This window comes from Hydractinia symbiolongicarpus, chromosome 14, assembly GCF_029227915.1.
Source record: "Hydractinia symbiolongicarpus strain clone_291-10 chromosome 14, HSymV2.1, whole genome shotgun sequence".
Lineage (NCBI taxonomy): Eukaryota > Metazoa > Cnidaria > Hydrozoa > Anthoathecata > Hydractiniidae > Hydractinia > Hydractinia symbiolongicarpus.
The window spans coordinates 6,453,235-6,473,323 of record NC_079888.1 but is presented as its reverse complement, the minus strand read 5'-3'; the positions used below and the strand labels follow the sequence as shown (position 1 = coordinate 6,473,323).

Below are 20,089 nucleotides of genomic sequence, written 5' to 3'. Positions count from 1 at the left end.
GTCAAAAATAAAGTAGTTTTAATTTTTGCACCAATTTTGGCCTAAAATGACATTTAGGTAAAAAAAATTCAAAATTTTGATGTCACCATCATGTTTAGCATACTTTTTTTTATCCGTGCCACATTTTGTCATAAATAAAGTAGTTTTAATTTTTGGACCAATTTTGGCCTAAAAATGACATTTGGGTCATAATTATGTTCAGCATACTTTTTGTCCAAAACAAATACACTAATTTTGGCCTGAAAAGTCATTGAGATGACTTCGAAGTACTTAGGGAGTTTAGGTACGAATTTTAAATCTGTAACGTTGCAATTGACCATTTGGGACAGAGTTAGTTGGTTAGGAGTTGGAAACGAATACTATCCTCGCAGGCGAGACAGTAAAAAAGAACAGATTCCTTGTTGGAACTTTTCTATTTATAAAATCTAATATTATTACATTTCTTAAAAATTTCAAAATTGAATCTCTTTTGATATTATGCTACAGTATTGCGTTAAGTGAGATCACTTTAAAAATAGAGCCTGTTTGAATTCGAAAACATTGCATTAAAAAATACAAACACATTTTTAAACAAATTGTGAAGCCTTGTGTGTGGATTGAACGTTAGAAGGATGTCGCAAGTGGGCGCCAAAAATAAAATTAATTGTAAATAGCCGACAAATAGGACATTTTTTATTACTTTTGTCAATGTCCTACATACAAAACTCGGTAATTGGGCTTTTTCCCTAAGAAGAATCGATTTTTTGATCCCCTAAGAGTCCCACTTAACGCGAGTTACTACGTTAGAGTTTGACATTGTTTGTGTGAATGAAACACGATGCAATACGATACAACACGATATGGCTTTAAAAGCAGAATGTTTAAAACGCGATAAATCTCTTCATCAAAGAATATAAAAACGCTCTTTAGAATTATTCATAACGGAAGAACAACGCGAATCTGAAGATCGACACCTTGTTGGTATATAAATAAGTAGCTTCCAGATACTCCACAATGACGGTACCATATTGAATTACATATTAACAACTAGCACCCCACATGCTGTCAAGTCTTCCATCTTGAGTAAAACGCTTTTAAGTAATTTTTGAAACTTTTTACGTTTAATGTTTGTACAGCTTGCGAATATTCCTGGATAATTTCTACGGGACAATTATTTTGTGGTAAATACGATTGTTCCAACCACTGTATGAATTCGACGCCCCTTTTCTGTAATGTCGTCTTTTGAGCATTGGCTATTTCGTTCAGCACCTGTAATTGTATCAAAAAGAAAATAATTTTTACAAATTTGCATTTTCTTGAAATAACGAAATTTGAAATGCACGATATACTACTTGCCAACAAGGAATTGGCATTCCTAATCCCCAAGATTCTTTTTCAGAAATTCTTACAGAATTTTTTTAACATTTTTTTCCAAAATTTCTAACGTAAACATTGACATAGAAAAAGTATTATAGCAAACAATAGATTTTACCAGCATGGTTTGAGCATCTTGCAGATCAAATGCAGGATTCAGTGGTGCACGAAAACAGGATGGGAGAATACTATCGTAAATAAAATCTTTAAAGTCTTCATTATGACCTAAATTCAGGGAACGTATTTTTAACCAAGTAGACACACAACTATAAAAATTATAAAAAATTAAAGGTTGACAGTCAACATAAATAAAAGAGAATTAGACAACGTGGTGTATAGAAAGGAAGGCGAGACAATAAAAAACTGAATATTCTGCAGAACAGAGTCAAACTTACCCCAGTATTCTAATAATTTATTGAAAATGATGAAACATGTTTTTTGACCCTAAAAAGATATAACACGCTATGATTAAACGTACAAAACGAGAGTTTTAATCAATGGTAAAAACAATTGATAAATAACGTCATTTGGCAAAACGCAAGTTCCATGAGCTGTCGATTCAAGATCGACCCTTAAAAGCATGGTGTACAATGAAAAACTCTATTCCAGATACCCGCTAATGATAAAGAACAAAGCAAAGGTTTTGTGCAAGTTTTTGTAAATCGAAATGCAGAGCTAATCCTCACAGAAATTTCCCATCTTTTGTTACTAGCGATCTTTATAGTTATATGACTAAGAAGTTTCGAACATATAAATTTTATATGTGAGCAAACCATATAAAACCAAAGCCTTTAAAACGGCAAACTAAAGCGCCCAAAAATTACCATCGCTTTGTGGAACATTTCAACATCTTTTTTTCATCTTGAGTTAAGGAAATATCCTAATTTTGTAAGATAAGTATTCTTGTAAAAAAATGTGCAAACTGCGCTTTGAACTTTTGCTTTACTCAATAGTATGTTCCATGTAAAATATCTATATTATAATACCCGTATACGTCTGTCCGTCACGCAAAATGGTAGCTTAGCTGCGCAGGTAGCAAGACGCACGCAATGTGGTATAAAAAGGACGGGCGAACCCGTGGATTTTTCCACGGGCTAACGACTATATAAGATAATGTGCACTAATGCCAATCAAATGTAGGATATTTTTCCCGCCGAAAATTAGTTTAAATGGCGCCATAGGAATATTTTCTGTGGAATAACCATTTACATATAGTAAAATTTCCTTCAAACCTGCGGGTCAGGGATTTCTACAGCACCATGCACTATTGATAATAAAATCTCTTTCACATTGCTTGAATCTAAAACATCAAGCAAATAAGATTCAAAAATATTTGACAACAAAGTTTTACAATCATATCTTCCAAGATGGAGAGATGAAAAACCTCTTAACAGAATATCCACACAAAAACAAGTAATTTAGTGTTACTTTTACATGTCATTTTACGCATGCGTACAAAACAACAACAGACAAACATCCGAACTACCCTTCAATCTACGTACCTTGATTCAACAAGACTTCTAATATATTATTATTAACAATTGTGGATATAAATAAAAAATAACTTCTTTGTAACAACTGTTTTTCTTTCAGCGCCTAAAAAAAGAAAAGGAATAAATCGAAGGTAAATCAAAATATAAAATAAAGTACTTTTTCGAGACCACTTAGGATGTTAGGCGCGGCTTTGGTGATTTTTTAAATCAAGAAATCGCTTTGCAATGCATTATTTTCTTCGTCCGATCGTCCGAATCCAAGTTTTTTTCCGCACAATGAAAGTTGGAAAGCCTTCTCTCACACTAACATCCTTTCTACCATGGTGGGAAAAAATTAAACCCCTATGTTTTTACAACCTTTCTCCTTCCTTATTAAGTTTTTAGATAGTGCCTGCCACAAAAAATATATAAAAAATATAGAGCACAGACTAGTAAAAAGAGTAAGATTGACTAAAATAACCAAGTGTTTGGAAAAGAATATCCACCTTAAAAATCTCACAACATTACAACAAAAAGAAAAAAAACATCTTACAATAAACAAACAAACAAAATATGGCAAGAGCTCAGACTAATTAGTAAACACACTTACCTGTTGGTCATTTGCTTCAACAGGTGATTGTAAAAACGTAAAGATTTGCGTCACCAACGGCATGAGAATTTCACTAAGAAAGGGTGCAATGTCGTTCTAAATAAGAGATTAAGTGTTGCTATGTTACACTGCGCAGAAATCAATGAACATTATATTTTTAAAGGTCTAAATCTTGTATATTTTTGCTTTTAACCAAAAACAGGTGCAGTAAACTAAAAAACACATGATAACAACATCCACGTTTCGACATTTGCACAACCTAAACTAACATTGTTGTTTTAAATCGATTTCGGGCGGACGTACAACCGATACTTTACAGGCTGAATAAAAGAAATAACAAACTAATCGACTTTACCCTTCGTTCATATTTGAAAATACTTTGAACCAGCATTCGAAAGAGCATAACAAATTTTATTTTATGGATGATTTATAATTTTTATATTCTATAATATTTATCGAACATAAGGTGATATGAAAAACTTGGTTTCTAACATTTGTATCTAAACAAACAATCAGCCGATATTATCTAATGTAGTATTTAATTGTGGCAACTTTATTTGGAAATTTACCATACTGTCTTATTTTCTTTTACCTAATTAAACTTGATTCATGACATTATAAGGTCAAAGGGGTACCACGGTCGTCGCCAAGACAATGTAGATGAGGATGTCTTGTTCGGTAAATTACTAACGCGTTTGATTTATTTTTAGCGAAGATGTAAACAAACGCATGCAGAATGGACGAAAAGTATCGTTCGTACAATAAGTGCACATGTCACACGATAGTGGCAGCAAACGTTAGCGAAATCGACAGTTTTTAAGAAATCTGAACGATATGTATATGTTTTGATCAAAAAACACACATGCCGTTTTCTTTAAATCCGTGAGAACTTTTTCTCTTACTTTAAATCGAGTGATCAGCTGATTGATGAGTGGAATAAAATCTTGAATGTCACGCATCTAAAAAAAGAGTACTATAAATAATAACAACAACAAAAAAACAAACAAAACAATAACAACAACAACACAACAAAACAACAACAACAAGAAAAACAAAAACAACAAGAAAAACAACAACAACAACAACAACAATAAAACATCAAGCTGTAGCGACATACTTCGCAATCTTTTAATAAATGTGTCACAGCAATGGGTACGAACGGCAACACTTGTTCATGAAGACAAATGATCATACGATGAAGATATTGACGTACGGCTGTGTGAATGATGTTGCGATGGACTGGAATCGTCAACGAGTGCAAAAATAAATTTAAGGCCTAAAATAAAACGACGTTTCAAAATCAAAATAATACGTTAGTTTAATTTTTAAACTTTTACATTTGCTAAACAACCAGGGGTCGCCTAAGTCCCCAAAAAGAAGGGGTTGGTTGAAATAAAAAAGGGGGATTTTATTTCGGTATACTTACTGACGAAAGTTTTATTTGCAGATTTTCTCGCAGTTTTACACACACCTAATTTTTGCGTACTACAAGGTAATACACATTAATGTACCGTACATCATTCATAATTTGAAGCTTATATCCTGGCCTTGTTACTTTATATTTCTGCTAAAGAATCGTATATTCGCACAGCCAATAGTACGCACAGTAGCTTTACACGAACATTTAATGTGCGCAAGAGTTAATTATTAAGTTAAGGTATACGTAACGAATTAGCAACCACTGGCAACAACTGCTTACCTCAGTAAAACAACCAGTACATCCACTTTGCTTTAAAGTATGTGCTGTACTGAAAGCTTTGCTGGCTCGACTAAATTAACATAAAAATCAATTTAACATCGAAAGTACAAAAATTACAGGTGCTAACCTGTAAGACTCGTTACAAACTTAAAATATGTAAAGTTATGTTTATGAAGGTAAACATTTTGTTGGTTGAAATACTAAGCAGACGTAAAAGTGCAAAAAGAAAATTTTAAAACATAGAGGTGGTGTAGACATGAACTCTCACTCTCCCCCCCCCCCTGTTGCAATTTTTATATTTGTATATTTATTCGTCTAAAAAAAACCTGCCTTGATTTCTTATGGTTATATTCTACTACTACCAGTAAAACGTATTATACTTCTTACACATGAAAATGTGAAATATTTCAATTTGGGAACGTCTACATGTTCTCCGAACAGCCGAACAGCAGAAACTTTAAAGTATGCAAGTAAGCTAACAAATCGTCATCATTGGTGTTAATCTTTATAAAAAACGACTGAAATAAACAAGACAATCAATTTGTTGCTTCGCTTAACCTGGTGTAAATCTCACATGAGCGAGGTAGTCGATTTTTTGTCTTGCTTAACCATAACTGTGTTATAAGGTTTACATGAGAAGTTTTACAGATTACGATGTAGCACCAAGAAAAAAATATCTGTTTTACCTTGCATACGCAATTAGATGGTGCAACTCATCAGCCAGTTGGAGTGACTGCTCCTTATCAAGCTGTCTGTTAGAAATCTAGCAGAAAATGAAGATTTCGTTACAGATAGGTTTGGTAAGTACACATGCTGTTCTTGAAAGTAAAGACGAGCCACCCCACTTACAGGTGCGCGTTGTCAAGTAAATTTAAGATGATTTGTTTTAACTGAGGAATGCTAAATTATTTTTGACAACAAATTTATATAAAAAAGACATATATAACAATCCCATGTGCCATACACCAAGGTTCTATCCATAGACAACACTAATTTCTAGAAACTACTTGCCTGGTCTAATAAAGTTTGAGATGAAACCAAAACTGGTGATAGCAACGATTTCATTAATTCAAGATGTTTCTAAAAACACAACACGTGTTCATGCACATACAGTTCAACTTATAACGCAAACTGCATGAGAAAATTGAAGATAACAAAACGATAATATCTTGTTAATATAATTTTTCTGTTGATAAAACGTTTTTTTGTTTGTTTTTGTTTTTACGTAGTAAATTAGTGGTGGTGACTTTAAATTTTAGTTAAAAAATACATATTTGTGTGTAACTTATTTTACTTTTATATACAAACACCCTATGATATCAACTGCAATTCACGTTTGCTTAAATCAACAACTGAACATAACTTCTTTTTCTTTTTGCCTTTTAACACATAATACATTGCTTCTTCAATTCACTCCACCCAACAAAAAAAGGTTCAGTAAAAATTCTCAAAAAAATCCTGTTACGTCTGTATCGTCTTACGTGTTTTGGGCTTACTAGTCAACTTGACTTTAGGACGGTTGTAATTGATTATTATATTGCTTAAATAGACAATCCACTTGTGGACTTCAACAAATTAAACAACACAAAACACATAGATTGACAATCCACATTAGAGGATCTTTAATACTTCAAGGCTTACAAGGGTTTTTAGTTTTTACTGGCGTACAAGATTTAAAAATATCAAACATGCAAACTTATAGAAAGATCTGCAAGCTCACTTTGCATTGTTTTTAGATTGTTGTTCTCCAGAAAAAATGATTTTCATCAAGGGGTTGCTTTTCGAATTAAAGTTTTTAAAATTATAATAAATTGAAACTACTAGTGTGGAAACAAAACATACCTCTTGCGTGGTGTTGCTACACGAAATCACAACAGCTGCGGTCTCATACAAATAATACTAAAGAGAAAACATGAACGTACAAACATGTGTATATCTAGAAGAGAAGTTTCCTGCGTTTCTGTATTCAAAAACGTTTTCTACAACAATATTTTTCTATGGATTTATTTAATTGAACAAATACTTTTCTATATCTTAGTACACCAACATACTGTACTCGCCCCTCCCTAAAAAAAGAGCTTATATCAGCATAGGAAAATAAGCCGCTATCCTTAAATAAAGGCACAATCTTGCCACCCAACTGGTATAAAAACACAAAAAATTAAAAAGTATCTAGATATTTGCTTGATGCATTATGGTAGGGGAAATATATACCAATGTTGACAAAAACTCTAGTTTGGCTTTGTGAGAAAGATAAAGAAATATAAGAAAAAAGTCTTACTCTATCGTTTTCTGATAATTGTGTTTGTAATTTGTCCTAAAAAGTAAGCCTTTTTTAAAAAACAACAACTTTGAATCAACAACACACATTTCACCACAACACACATTTCAATACAACACACATTTTAATCTCTGGCTTTTCTCCGTCAAAACATGGCCTACAATTAGATGAACTATATAAACTATATAAATATAAACTATTTGCCATTGCAGTTACTGTTGTCAGTTATAGTACTTTCAATAAACTCCTCTAGACAGCTTTTTAAAAGGAGAGTGGCATTTTTAAACTTTGTAAAAAAATAAACAAAAGTTCAAGAACAAACCTGTTTATTGGTTACCAACAAGTCTTGTAAACGTTTCAATATATCCTCGACATACTGATTCACTTGATTTCTATAAATAACAAAATATTTATTATGAATGAAAAGTGAAAAACAAACAACAAAAAGAACAACAACAACAACAACGCAAAGAAAATACTCACTTTAAGCTTTTGATGAATCTCATGAACAAAAAGCTTGAACGACTGCAAACAGACTTATTCATGCTTCGCAGGCCTCGTTCATCCAAAAATGATTCCTAAAAACAGAATGTTATTAATTCACAAAATGAGAGTTAGAGTTAAATAAAAATTACATACAACAATGCTGTGAGAAATATATATATATAAATGTGCATTTTTTAATTTTAATATTCATAAACATAACTCAGTTAAAACTAACCAGCACAGCAGGGATGTGTTCAGTCTGAGCGTAAAAGAATCGTTCATATCTTGTAACGGTTTCAAAGTACTCCAACTTGACTGCACTGTGTGGATGTTGACTCACGCCACTTGTCACCAGCTAGAAAGAAAGAGGCATAGTATTTTAGTCACTATAAAACCAATGTGTAAAAATATACAAATAATACAATCACTGACAAGATAATAAACAGCTGCCAAAATTCCCTCATTTTAATATTTTCTTGGGTTGTTCGAGAGATGTTGTTGCTTCGGTTGGAATAATTTGCGGCATATGAAACCAATATTGTCACAGTAGAAAGGCAGATAACAGCCTAGCAATTTATAATGTAATATTAATATTCTCAGGCTGTTTAATTATACAATTTCTTCATGATTGTAATTCTAAAAATATCATCACTGGTACTTATTCACCCTGTTTAGACCTAGTAAACTAGAAGGGTTATCTCAGAGTGTTTATATAGCCATGTGTCTTGCAGCCTGCCATGCTTTATATAAAGTCAAAAGTACCACCATTACTTTAGGAAATACGACTTACCAAACTCATCATATCTTGAAAAGCTTTAGACTTTTGTTCATCGATGTATAAAACTTGACCCTGAAATAACAAGCACGCTTTAGAAAGAGAATAAACAAAAGCAAAAAAGCAAGAGACTCCGTACATATAAACTTACAGGAAAGGATTCTGCCAAGCAGTATAAAACATAAATTGCAACTTCTACGTCTTTAAATGAGAAATTTTGCCAAGCTCTAAACATATAAAATAAGTACTTTATTCCTTGTCATTATTCCTTGTGCATAACAATTTTTTTCGTACAAATTCATTCTACATACAAATTTATAAGCACATGCCAGCATATACCAAGGTCAACATGGCCCAAACTCCTTTTTTTTCTTTTTTACACTACTAAATTCTTATCATACAGTTACATGGAGAGACCACTGTAAACAAAGAAGCCACAAATTTGAAAATATCTGAAAGTCTTGAACATTTTTTTCGACTATCTTGTTCAATTCATATTTAATTTTGAAAAAGGTCAGAGAGATAACATAATAAATGTGTTGAATTTATCCAAAAGTACTGGTTGAAAAATTCACAGATTGACACTTAAATGAAGAAAGTTGTTAAAGAATAACAAAACTGACTGTTAAAATCATGCATGCACTGCACGGGCGATTTCAAAAAGGCATGCACGATCATATATATGTATTAAAATTCTTGTACAAATCCTTGTGCTTACTTACAAATTATCAACTATTTGTTTTATTCATAGAAAAGCATCACTACTACAAGAACAAGCTTACCCTAAAGTGTGGATAACAATTTCATGTATAGATAAAAGAACAGTATCCCCATCCTAAAAAAAATTCACATATACATTGCAATGGTTATTTTATGCAATGAATGGAAAAAAATTAACGTATAGATGATTGGAAACATATCAGACAAACTTTTATTTTGACAGAACAAAAAATATTACCAAAGCAGCAAGATTTGTCAACAAAACTTTTATTTGTTTTCGGAATTCAATGAATTCAGCTTCTTCATCATTCTATATAAATATAAAAATTAATAAATCATGGCATATTACAACCAAACAATAACAACAAAAAGGTGTACAGAATGCAACAAAGTATAATATTCTCACTTCATTTTCAAAGTTAAATTCTTCGTCATATTTCATTTTATTAACAATAACAACAAGAAGGTTTTTGACATGTTTTCGACAATCCATCAAATTGCTACCATTAAGCTGTTTTAATAAACCAAGATACGAGTGGCAGAACTCAGTCATAGCCTCTGAGATATCATCGTCTTCATCACCAAGAAATCTGAGAAAAAGTAGTATTGCTACAAAATGAAGCATTACACTGGTTGCATTTACTAGTGCATACTCCACTTAACAGATAAACCTATATCAATAATGTGTCTATCAATGCACGACTACAATCCAGTTCAAAAATGTTTTGAAAATGGCAGTTATTTTGGCATCACCTGCCGAATCCTCTTTAGCTAAAGCCTGCGAGAGTTCTGCTTTGGCAGATGTGTAGGGCGGGTAAGAAGGGTTAAAAAATGCGCTAGTCGCAGTTTCTGACTCAATCAAGCAAATAGGCCATGCTGAAATCAGCAAGAATAAGCAGTGTCAGATAACGAATCTAAGTGTTGTGAACATTGACAAGTTCAAAGTGTGCTGGTATAATATGAAAACACTGTAAATCATTGCTTGTGGGTATAATATTCGAAATTAAGAGTTTATTGCAATAACCTTTTTAACATGATTGTTATTACCATTTTATTTTCATACCTAAGCATATGAGGTATCTTGGCATCAACTGCTTGTAGTATTTCGGATTTCAAACCATTTTCAGCTTCTTCTTTAGTTAATCTAACAAAAATATAAAAATGTAAACAACTCATGTCTAAATTTACCTGTCCCTAAAAATTATTTCCAGCTAAAGTCCTCTTGTAACTGGTGTAATAGCAGAAAAAAGGGAAGACATATGAAAAGGTGAAGACATATCAAAAGATGATCTATTCATTTAATACTGCCAGCTTATCAATTTTTTTGTAATTTTTCTTTCTTACTTGTTAAAACTAGTGATCAATTGGACACCCATTCCGTTGATTAAAGCAGACAGTTTGACAATAAAGTCAACATCCTGAAAATAAAATGATATTCAACAGCAATGTTTACAAGGACGTAAAAACAATGCTTTTTATCAGGGGCCAACTTAATGATTGTTCTTTTATTTTATTTTGTAGATATCATTCATCATTTTAATTTTTCTTGCCTTGTAAAGAAATTTAATTTAATACTAACATAATTTTCTAACATAATATAGGCAGAGAGTCAAACTGGTACTTACACCACAAGCGCTGCTGTTAACCTCCATGATTCTGGTTTTTACAAGAGCATCTGATAGTGACTCAACTAACCTTGTTTTACCTCCCGCATCCATACCTACACATTAACGTAGAGAATAAATATATCAAAATGAAAAATTCTAATCTAAAGTTATTTAATATAAAATCAAGTATCATAAAAACCTTTATTAATGATCTCCAAAAGACATTCACATGAGCTTTCACGGATCTCTTCGCTTTCCAAATATGATAACAAACAACTGAAACAAAAGAATGTCCACAGTATAAGTAAACAAAAGATGGATAGGACTTCACATAAGACAAAATAAAGATTCGAAAATAAAATTAAATGTTTGTTAAAACTATAAAACGTAATTTCCTTTCTGTTCATAAATCGTGAGTGAAATTTAACGAAAAATTTATTAAGGCTTGTAGGGAAAAAAGGGGGCATGGCAATTTTAGGATAGGGTAATTTTTTCAAATTTATAAAAACAACTGAGATGTTTGGTTTTACACCAATCCATCAAAATGGCGTCATTTCTAATCCCAATGACGTAATTATGTTTTTTTATACACCATTTTTAAATGTCAAGATTTACCCAGTTTGACACAACAAGCATTTCTTCAGTTTTTATCAATATATATAGTGTTTTCCTGAACTGAGCCAAGTTTCATTACTTTTAAGAATACATCACCACTAGACACTTTATGCCCACACCACGCCACAACCAGGTTTAATAGAGATTTACCTAATAAACCTTTCATTAGCGATGAGATTGATATCAATCCATGAGATGTATGCTCCAATTACTTTTAAACACAGGCATACCACAGCACCATTACATTGTTCATAGAGCTTTAAAATTTGGTACCAAGATTCAACCAAGTCATTAACACAATGGTCTCTCATATGATCTTTAATTTTCGTATTACGCTGAAATTCCTAAAAAAAGAAAAAGAAAAAACAGTGCAGTTTCCAACAAGTCATTTACTTCCACTTGCACTCTTAATAACATTAGTTTTTTATCTGGTATTAAACTAAAAAATCTGTCACTCACATGACTTCAACGTCATAGCATATGTACCAAATGATTTAAGTATATAATTATAATCAAAACAAAATTTAAGTCAGCTAAACTACTGTATTTCCTCTTTTAAGAGTCCCTCTATTAAGGAAGCCCCTCTAATATTTCACAGTAGAGCTTTGCTAAATAATTCCAGAAAATAAATCTGTTTTGTTTAACACTTTAATTGCTTGCGTCTTTATCTTAAAGGGAACCTGAATAAAATTTTCTGCGTAAAACAAAATTTGATTGCAAACCGATGTGAAGATCAAAAGTTATGGTGTCGTCAGCAAAAAATTAAGAGGCCTGGGACACGAGCAAACAAGAGTCATTGTGATGAAAAAATTTATGTTAATTATTTCACATTTATAATATCTATGCATTGAAAAGTTTGAATGTACAACCCCTAACAGACTTGTTTACCCGAACATATTATGACCAGGGGGATTCTCCAACCCCCACCCCCCTCAAACTTGGCACACTTATTGTATAGGTCACAAAAAGAACAAAATGGCAGCAATAAATTCTTGCTTGCATCAGCACATTTTATGTGACATCATCAAAAGCTTGAAATTTGTTCAAAATACCACTATCTACTTAAAATTCAATTAATTTAGTTCTAGAGCGAATTTTTACATTCTGTTTGGAGTTTCTGAAAGTTAAATAAAGTTCTTTAACACATTTTCCAATTTTCACATGGATCGCATAAAATGTCCCTCCTCCCTCCCACTAGATGGAATAGCGTTAAGAGCCCTTTGCAAGACGTTCATTGATGAGAGTAGGTTTTCTGGAGTGTTGCAGAACACTATGAAACCAGTAAAAGCAAAATATAAACATAATACCTCCTGAGTATGTGGAATGTGTCTTGCAACAACTTCTTCATCAATTGCAACCAACACACGCAAATAACCATCAACTGCCAATGGTCCACCTTCAAGAAGGCTCAACATTTCATTAAAAAATGAGGACCACTAAATAAAAAAAATTCCAGATAATTGGATATGTTCATGGGAAATACATATTTTGTTTAATTACGAAATTAAATCTCACATAATACAAAAATATATCCAAAATAATTATAGATACAACATTCCTCCTTACCTTTTCAGGATATTCTTGGATAAACAAAAGACAAAACAATTGTGCAGTTTTGTTTCTGATAAAAACTTTATGCTCTGTACCACAGCACTAAAGTGAAGAAATATTTCACAAGAACAAACAAAGTGGTCGGTTCCTAGAGAACATCACTTATTCTTTATTTACACATTGTTCTAGTACGAAACGTGAATGTGAGTTCAACTGCATACCTTCTTTACAATTAAACCATGGTAAAACATATATGAGGTATTGAGTCGTCTTATATTTTTTTTACTTTACTTTACTTGATAGCACAGGGAAGTGTGCTAATCCCATAGATTTTCTTGCTTAAGTCATATTCTGGCATGCTGTTTGAGAAAACAGTGATTTTTCAGCATTTTTTAGCAGGCTAAAAAATAATCACTTAAAGTCAGGCAGAAAACGTTTAAAATCTGCCATTAACATTTCCAACACACATGTATTAGGGCCAACAAAAACGTAAAAATCTGGGACATGTTGGCACTAGCGGCAATTGATATCACGCAAGGTTGCGTTTTTAAGCAAATAATCTTTAGCTGCTGTAAGCTTTAAAAATTGTTTCCAAACGTTGATGATTAAATTTTCGCAACTTCAAAATGTATAACTCTGATATAAAAATTACTTGTGGGGATCAAAGTTTTTTGACTTTTCCCAACATATTTTAAATATAATAACAAAAAAAGAACTATTTCAATAGGATATACATGCATTCTGAAAATGCTAATTAAGGAAAAAAATTCCAAGTTTTAAAGGAACCTGATTTCAATTATGTTGACTTGGTCATCATAAAGAGCTTTTGCAATATTCTGTACAAGATAGCATGATAGCAATGTACTCTGAGCAGGCTAAAACTAAAACACTTACATTGTGAAACCATTGTTGTAAACACAATTTGAACTTCTGTCGGTGTAAATCGTTGAAAGATTGGTACCTATAAGAAAAACTTTTTAAATTTCTATACTATTAAAGCCAACACAAATTATCTAGAATTAAAACACAAATAAGTTAAAGTAAAAACAAAGTGAAAATATATTAAAAATTCTATTAGCGAAGCTTTTCGTATATAATGTACATCATCATTAATGTACAAAAAGCTTTGCTAATAAAAATTTAAAAAATTTTCATTTGACAGGCTAGAACTCTAAATTCTCACATTAACAAACCATATTTATATGCAGCACAAATTTATTAACATGCAACCTTCGAAACTGACATGTTTTCAAATTTCAAAACCTTAATTTCTTAAGCTTTATTTATCATCAATATATTTCACACCTCTGATTTTTAAGTGATTGATGATTATCTATACCCATTGTTTTACTATGAGATTCCTGATGCTGACATAAGCGCATCAAAACCTTCATTGCTATATATCATGATATATACTTTCTTTTTTAAAAAAAATTATAAATCCCTGCTGTATAATTTGGGGTGATGGAATAATTCCAAAATCAACAATATATTGGATCCTTTATGAACTAGGAGAATGTTTTAAAGAACAGAAGTTCTAATTTGTTACAATTATTAGCAATTATTAACAATAATTTCGCTTTGTAAATGCTTTGTTACAAAATACAGTGATATTTAGGCTTAGTAGTTAGGCGGACGTTACAAACACCTGGTGTTAGAGTCATTTGGGGCACAAAAAAGGGTTGGTCTGTCAGTCGGTGAGTAAAAATTCAACAATTTCGTTAAGAATTTCTGAACTGGCGAACCATTCCAAAACTGTTTTTTTTTAGGATTTGATTGACGTAATTCCTAAGATTTTTCTAAAGCGCTGAATTGTTCTGAAAACTGCTTACATTTTGAGGGTGTATGCGGCTCATCAGCACGCTTGGGAACTAGGTTGTCTGAGGGCAGATTAAACAAATGCAGTTGTCAGCATGCAGTCGGCAATTTTTCAAATTATATTAAAAATAAATAAGCCTCAATATATAACTTCTGATAACTCGAACATCATTACAGTTATGTAAAACACAACACACAAAGTCAAATTATACAGTGTTATTTGATCAAATCGTTTGCGTGCCGTAAAATATATATAAACTTGTGTTTAGTAAATTTAGTAATAGTAGATGGCACGTGATATAGTAAAGGCGTCTCCATAAAAAATTGGGGTCAGTTGGGTGACTGTAACACTAGATATTTGTGACGTCCGCCTTACTCAATCCCCAATATCTTTTTTAAGACAAGTTTATTGCAAACCTGATGTGATTTTGAAGCCAAAAATCACACAATATAAATAATATTTACATGTTACATACCTTAATCTGATATGGTTTTCCATCACTTGTAAACAAAAGAATTTTACTCGCTCGTCCCTGAAATATCAGAAGAAAAATAAGAGAAACCTACATTATATTTAAATAAGTGATTTTACTATAAAAAGAAAACATGTATACTCATAAAGATTTCTTGCTAGAACATCTCCACATATTTGCCATCCTTCATCTTGCTTCTTTAGTTGCTCAAAATAACTCAAAATCTAAGAGGTCAAAATCAAAAGAGTAAACTAACACAGAATTTTTAATTCTTCTTTCAGAAAAATAGAATGTATTATACATAAAGAATTCAGTCTTTTAAGACAAACAATTACTTCATCTTGGAACACTTACATGAGTCTGGGCTCCAGGAGAATCTCCCACAGTTAACAACTGCACAATCCCTTCATCCATATCCAGATTTAAATTTCTCCAATATAAACTTATACATTAGTCTATTATAATGTTAAAGGTTATATATACATAAAACCATTTTATAATAATTTCATCAAGCTTCATCCAATGTTACAAGCAATCAGAAAACAAGTTAAAATGAAGTGTTTTTAAAAAGATTATATAAACTGACTGTATTACGGATCATCTACAAAATGTATATAAAAAATTGGATATGCTATATATACGAATTTTGTCATAAGCTATTAGTTTGGATGTCGTCACCCCTTAACAGACAATTAGGCGAGTCGGTTCAGCTTTGTTGCCGTAGTGATGATTGACATTTTACTTAATTGACGAATCACATTTGTGCTACATCCGCCAGTTTTAAAAAAAAATTGCAGGGTGAAAACAAACCTACTTCGTGGGGGAAGAAAGCTAAAAAATGTGGAAATGAAAGAATAATTAGCTAGGTAACCACAATAAAAGTCTGACTGGAAATGATGCTTAGGCCACCCTCAAAAATATAATTGGTTAGCGTCACCCAACTGACTCACTTTGAAAGGCGAGAGTCGAGTCTACAAGTCGGTAAATTTGTAAAAAATGAACCAAACAATCCAGGAACAATCTTCGACACGCAACAAAATCCACCATTTACCTTTTCAGCGGTCCTCCGAATTACGGTTGTTACATCCGATGTTATTTCAATAGGGGACTGCGATGCGCAGTGCTATATTTTCCTGCTTCGCATTTAAACGGCAATACTTATACTGACAAAAATTGAACTTGAAACGAAGGCTAAAAATACAGCTGGCGTACATTTAAAACGAATAACAAAATATGGCTGCGAAATATATTATTTTTGTAATTTTTTTGGAAAAATTTTATCCGAATGACCAACCGACTCACTTTTGTAATTAGAAATGACGCCAACCAAACATATTTTTGAACAAGGGTGCCGATAAGCCGCATACGCCGTAAAAAGTACAGGTGTTTTTTTAAAATACGGAAACTTTTCACCTCCAAAAAATTGTTATGACGTCAAACCGACGCCAAATCGCCAAATATCCAAAAAAAAAAAAAATTCAAAATTGTATATAAAGCTATATATATTTATTTTTTCCTGACCAGACAACACATAAAACAAAACAGTAGTTAAAAATATCAAATTAAACAAAGAAAAAACTTGGCTACAATTATATAGATTTTAAAAAGAAAAGATAATAGCGTTAGCCTAGCACAATTACAAAAAATAAACAAAGTTCTAAAGAGACAAGAAAGCTACTAGGTAGCTATAACTAAGGCTCGAGCCTAGCGGTAGTAGCTAAATACAATACAAAACACAAGATGACGATTTGTTTCATCAGAAATGACAAGAAAAAAACATTGCTTTCGTCTTTGTACATAGCTACATTTAATTGAATATACTTTTCCTATCTTCATAGATTCAAACACATAGGAAGTCAGGGAGGGTCAACTAACGTTGACCTTAATTTTAAAAAAATTGTTTAGATAAGGAATTTTTCCACACGTGGATGTCACCTCAATTGCATCACTACATTCTCCGCCATTATTATTGCTGCCAAAAGAAATGTTTATAAAATGCTGACCTGCACGCACCGGAGACCTCGTAATCCCCGGGGAAGTTCTATTTTTTTTAAAGCAAAGCCTGACGGCCAGTATAATCGGCGTGTAATATTTTACAACATAATCATACATATTCCGTCTTACTTCAAAACTAAAAATATTAAATAAATTAATTAGTAAATGAATATATTAAATATTCATTCATCAGTGCCTCCGACTTTCGAAAGAGAGTTGGCCAGATGAATGTCACTCAGTCTGTATTCGATCTTTAGTGAGCGTGAGCCTCCTAAACACAGCAATTTCGATCGGAGAAGGCTATACGATAGCTTCGTTCGTATGAAGTCTGTTACTCTTTGGAATGTTTCACCTCTTTTCTCAGCCATCATCTCGCACAAACGTTTGTACAATATTTTACACTCCCGACCCATGCCACCACTCGTCAAAAAACACCAAAGGCATGAATGTACCGTTCTCGATGTTGTTGACACGTTCATTGTAGTGCCTTTTCTTCTCCCCTTTATTCTTTCTAAAGCATTTTTCGAGCTCCAGACCCCTGTACCTGGTGGAAGTCTTGGAAGCGACAAGCTATACCTGATGCGTAAGGCGTTTTGGAACTGTTCCTTAATGAGCTCGTATCCAAACTGTTTGATTGGCAGATTTGTTAACCAGTTGGACGCTCTAACCATTGAGTTCGCCTCTTTGGTTCTTTTCTGCTCGTCACTCATCCTTGTTCGTACTTCCTCCAACGTTTCTTTAGTCCGTTGGCGTCGTTTTTAATCATGGCGGGACTTTTTGCCGCTTTTTTCTCTTCTTTAGACATCCCTAGGATTTTATTTTGTAGCTTTCTTGTCAGGGCTTTGAAGTTGTCGTGCTCGATTGGGGCTGTCTGACATACGTTTTTGAGTCAAGGACCACCAAGTCTTGGAGGCAATGTCAACAGCTCGTGCCCATTGTCGTTGATGGTCTTCCCTCCAATGATCGCTGGGATGAACTGATACCATATCACGTCCTCGATTGGCTGCAGGTATCTCTCAAATCCAGGTATCGTTCGGATGAAGTAAGTAAGTTTGTGTTGGTATCCGCTGACGTAGTATGCGTATCCCGCTTTAGTTGAGTCACGGCGATTCTGGTTAGAAGACAATAGACAATAGACAATTACTCTGACCATTTTTCTACTAGAGCTTTACAGTATTTTTCTTTGTAACCTTCACTTCCAATCACTGCGCCCAGATGTCGTTCACCTTCTGTTGTCACTTGGATGTTGGTTCCCCGGAAGCTTTCCATGGCGTCGGCCAAATTTCGTTCTTTGTTGTTCTTTGACGATTTGCCAAGATTTTTTTGGTCGAGGGAAGTAACCAAAATGGGGCCTTGAGTTGCAAGGTTATCCCACCAGGTTCGTGATGATCTGCATTTCTCTATTGCAGTTATAGGCGGCCATCTAGTCCTGTTCCACCAGGAGCGACATCAGTTCGTCCAGGAGAGGTGTTATTCCCCTAGCGTAGACTGCCATGCCGATCGGATGACCTTTGGATTGTTCCCTCTTTTGAACTTAGCTCTACACCCCCAATAACAATTAACCTGGCTGGTGTGCGATAAATAGTTCGCAAAAACAGGGCATACCACTCTGACGTTGTGTAGGAGGGCTTGTCGATTGATGTTGTTGAACGCATTTGATGCATCTACCAGAAGAGCCGCCTCTGCTTCTTCACTTTCGAACACTCTCCTCATAGCGTGGACTGCAGCCTCTCCTCCTGCTTTTTGGCCAGAACACATCTACACTCTACAGCTCGAATGATGATGTCTTTCTTGATCACTACCATCACCGTTTTATCATATATTCTCCGCAGTACTTCACCGACTCCGATTGTTGTTTGATTCGATTTGATTCGCTTGGGAAGTTCTATTTGCGTTGTATAAAAACCGGAGAAATATATATCTTGCGTCAACAGTGTAATCTCTTGTCTCAAGAGCTCTTTGAGAAAACATTAAGTTGGGTTACCTTTTTTGACAATATACCTTGGGTTCATTTAGCAACGAAGTTTTCTTTGCTGTCTGATGATCGATTGATCAGACCAAGTCATATGATATCGTTTAATGGGCCGTCCCGTCAGAATACGATATACTGATAGGACGTCAGGGCGTAGAAGAGCCCTGGGGGACGAGGTTGCCTTTCCAAATGCCTCAACACGATAGAAATTCATATTCCCATTTGGGGGGGGGGGGGTTGTTGCATAGGTCTAAGCGATTAAAATAGCATCGGCGAATGGTCTGACAATTAAATTTGGTGCGTTTTCTTAAAATATAACAGGGAAGACTTAGTTATGTTTTCTTCGTGTAATATGCTTACAATAACTTTCTTTTCCTAAACAATAACAAGAATCGCACAAGACATGAGAACGCAAGAACGCAATGCAAGACGAAAATTTAACTACCAAAAAGGTGATGCACGGCGTTTTGAAATAATATTTTAGCAAAGTAACAAAATAATTACGTAAATCAAATAAAAAGATTGGCTTATCAAAGTTCTCGATATGCAAATTAATGAGGGGACGCTTCTTGAAAGTTTCCAACAGCCGTTCATATTGCAAGCGTTCTCATGAAACTGAAAACACTTTTCGCTGCAAAAAAAAATTATACTTTTAATTTTAA

At 33.3% G+C, this 20,089-nt stretch overlaps 1 protein-coding gene across 1 annotated transcript; it reads right to left on the bottom strand.

The window, feature by feature from the left end:
* Positions 1-398: 398 nt before the first annotated feature.
* On the bottom strand, positions 399-15,963 carry LOC130625479 (exportin-T-like). The gene is made up of 32 exons (XM_057440580.1): positions 15,815-15,963; positions 15,602-15,684; positions 15,464-15,520; positions 14,064-14,130; positions 13,185-13,271; positions 12,926-13,054; positions 11,769-11,962; positions 11,203-11,279; positions 11,022-11,116; positions 10,741-10,814; positions 10,460-10,540; positions 9,803-9,986; positions 9,635-9,706; positions 9,459-9,511; positions 8,828-8,903; positions 8,692-8,751; positions 8,137-8,256; positions 7,899-7,993; positions 7,738-7,807; positions 7,416-7,451; positions 6,977-7,033; positions 6,146-6,214; positions 5,821-5,897; positions 5,135-5,204; positions 4,553-4,711; positions 4,338-4,394; positions 3,436-3,531; positions 2,856-2,949; positions 2,586-2,653; positions 1,749-1,797; positions 1,472-1,578; positions 399-1,248 (listed from the first exon to the last, which is right to left on the bottom strand). The coding sequence occupies exons 1-32, from the start codon at positions 15,872-15,874 to the stop codon at positions 1,045-1,047; spliced, it is 2,877 nt and encodes a 958-aa protein (XP_057296563.1). The 5' UTR covers positions 15,875-15,963; the 3' UTR covers positions 399-1,044.
* Positions 15,964-20,089: the final 4,126 nt, after the last annotated feature.

Excerpts from the sequence above, each read along its gene's own strand:
- LOC130625479 (XM_057440580.1), bottom strand. The coding sequence starts at position 15,874 with ATGGATGAAGGGATTGTGCAGTTGTTAACTGTGGGAGATTCTCCTGGA. Across the intron at positions 13,055-13,184 it reads TCCAAGAATATCCTGAAAAG|TGGTCCTCATTTTTTAATGA; the intron begins GTAAGGAGGAAT and ends TTTTTTATTTAG. Across the intron at positions 11,963-12,925 it reads ACATTCCACATACTCAGGAG|GAATTTCAGCGTAATACGAA; the intron begins GTATTATGTTTA and ends TTCTTTTTTTAG.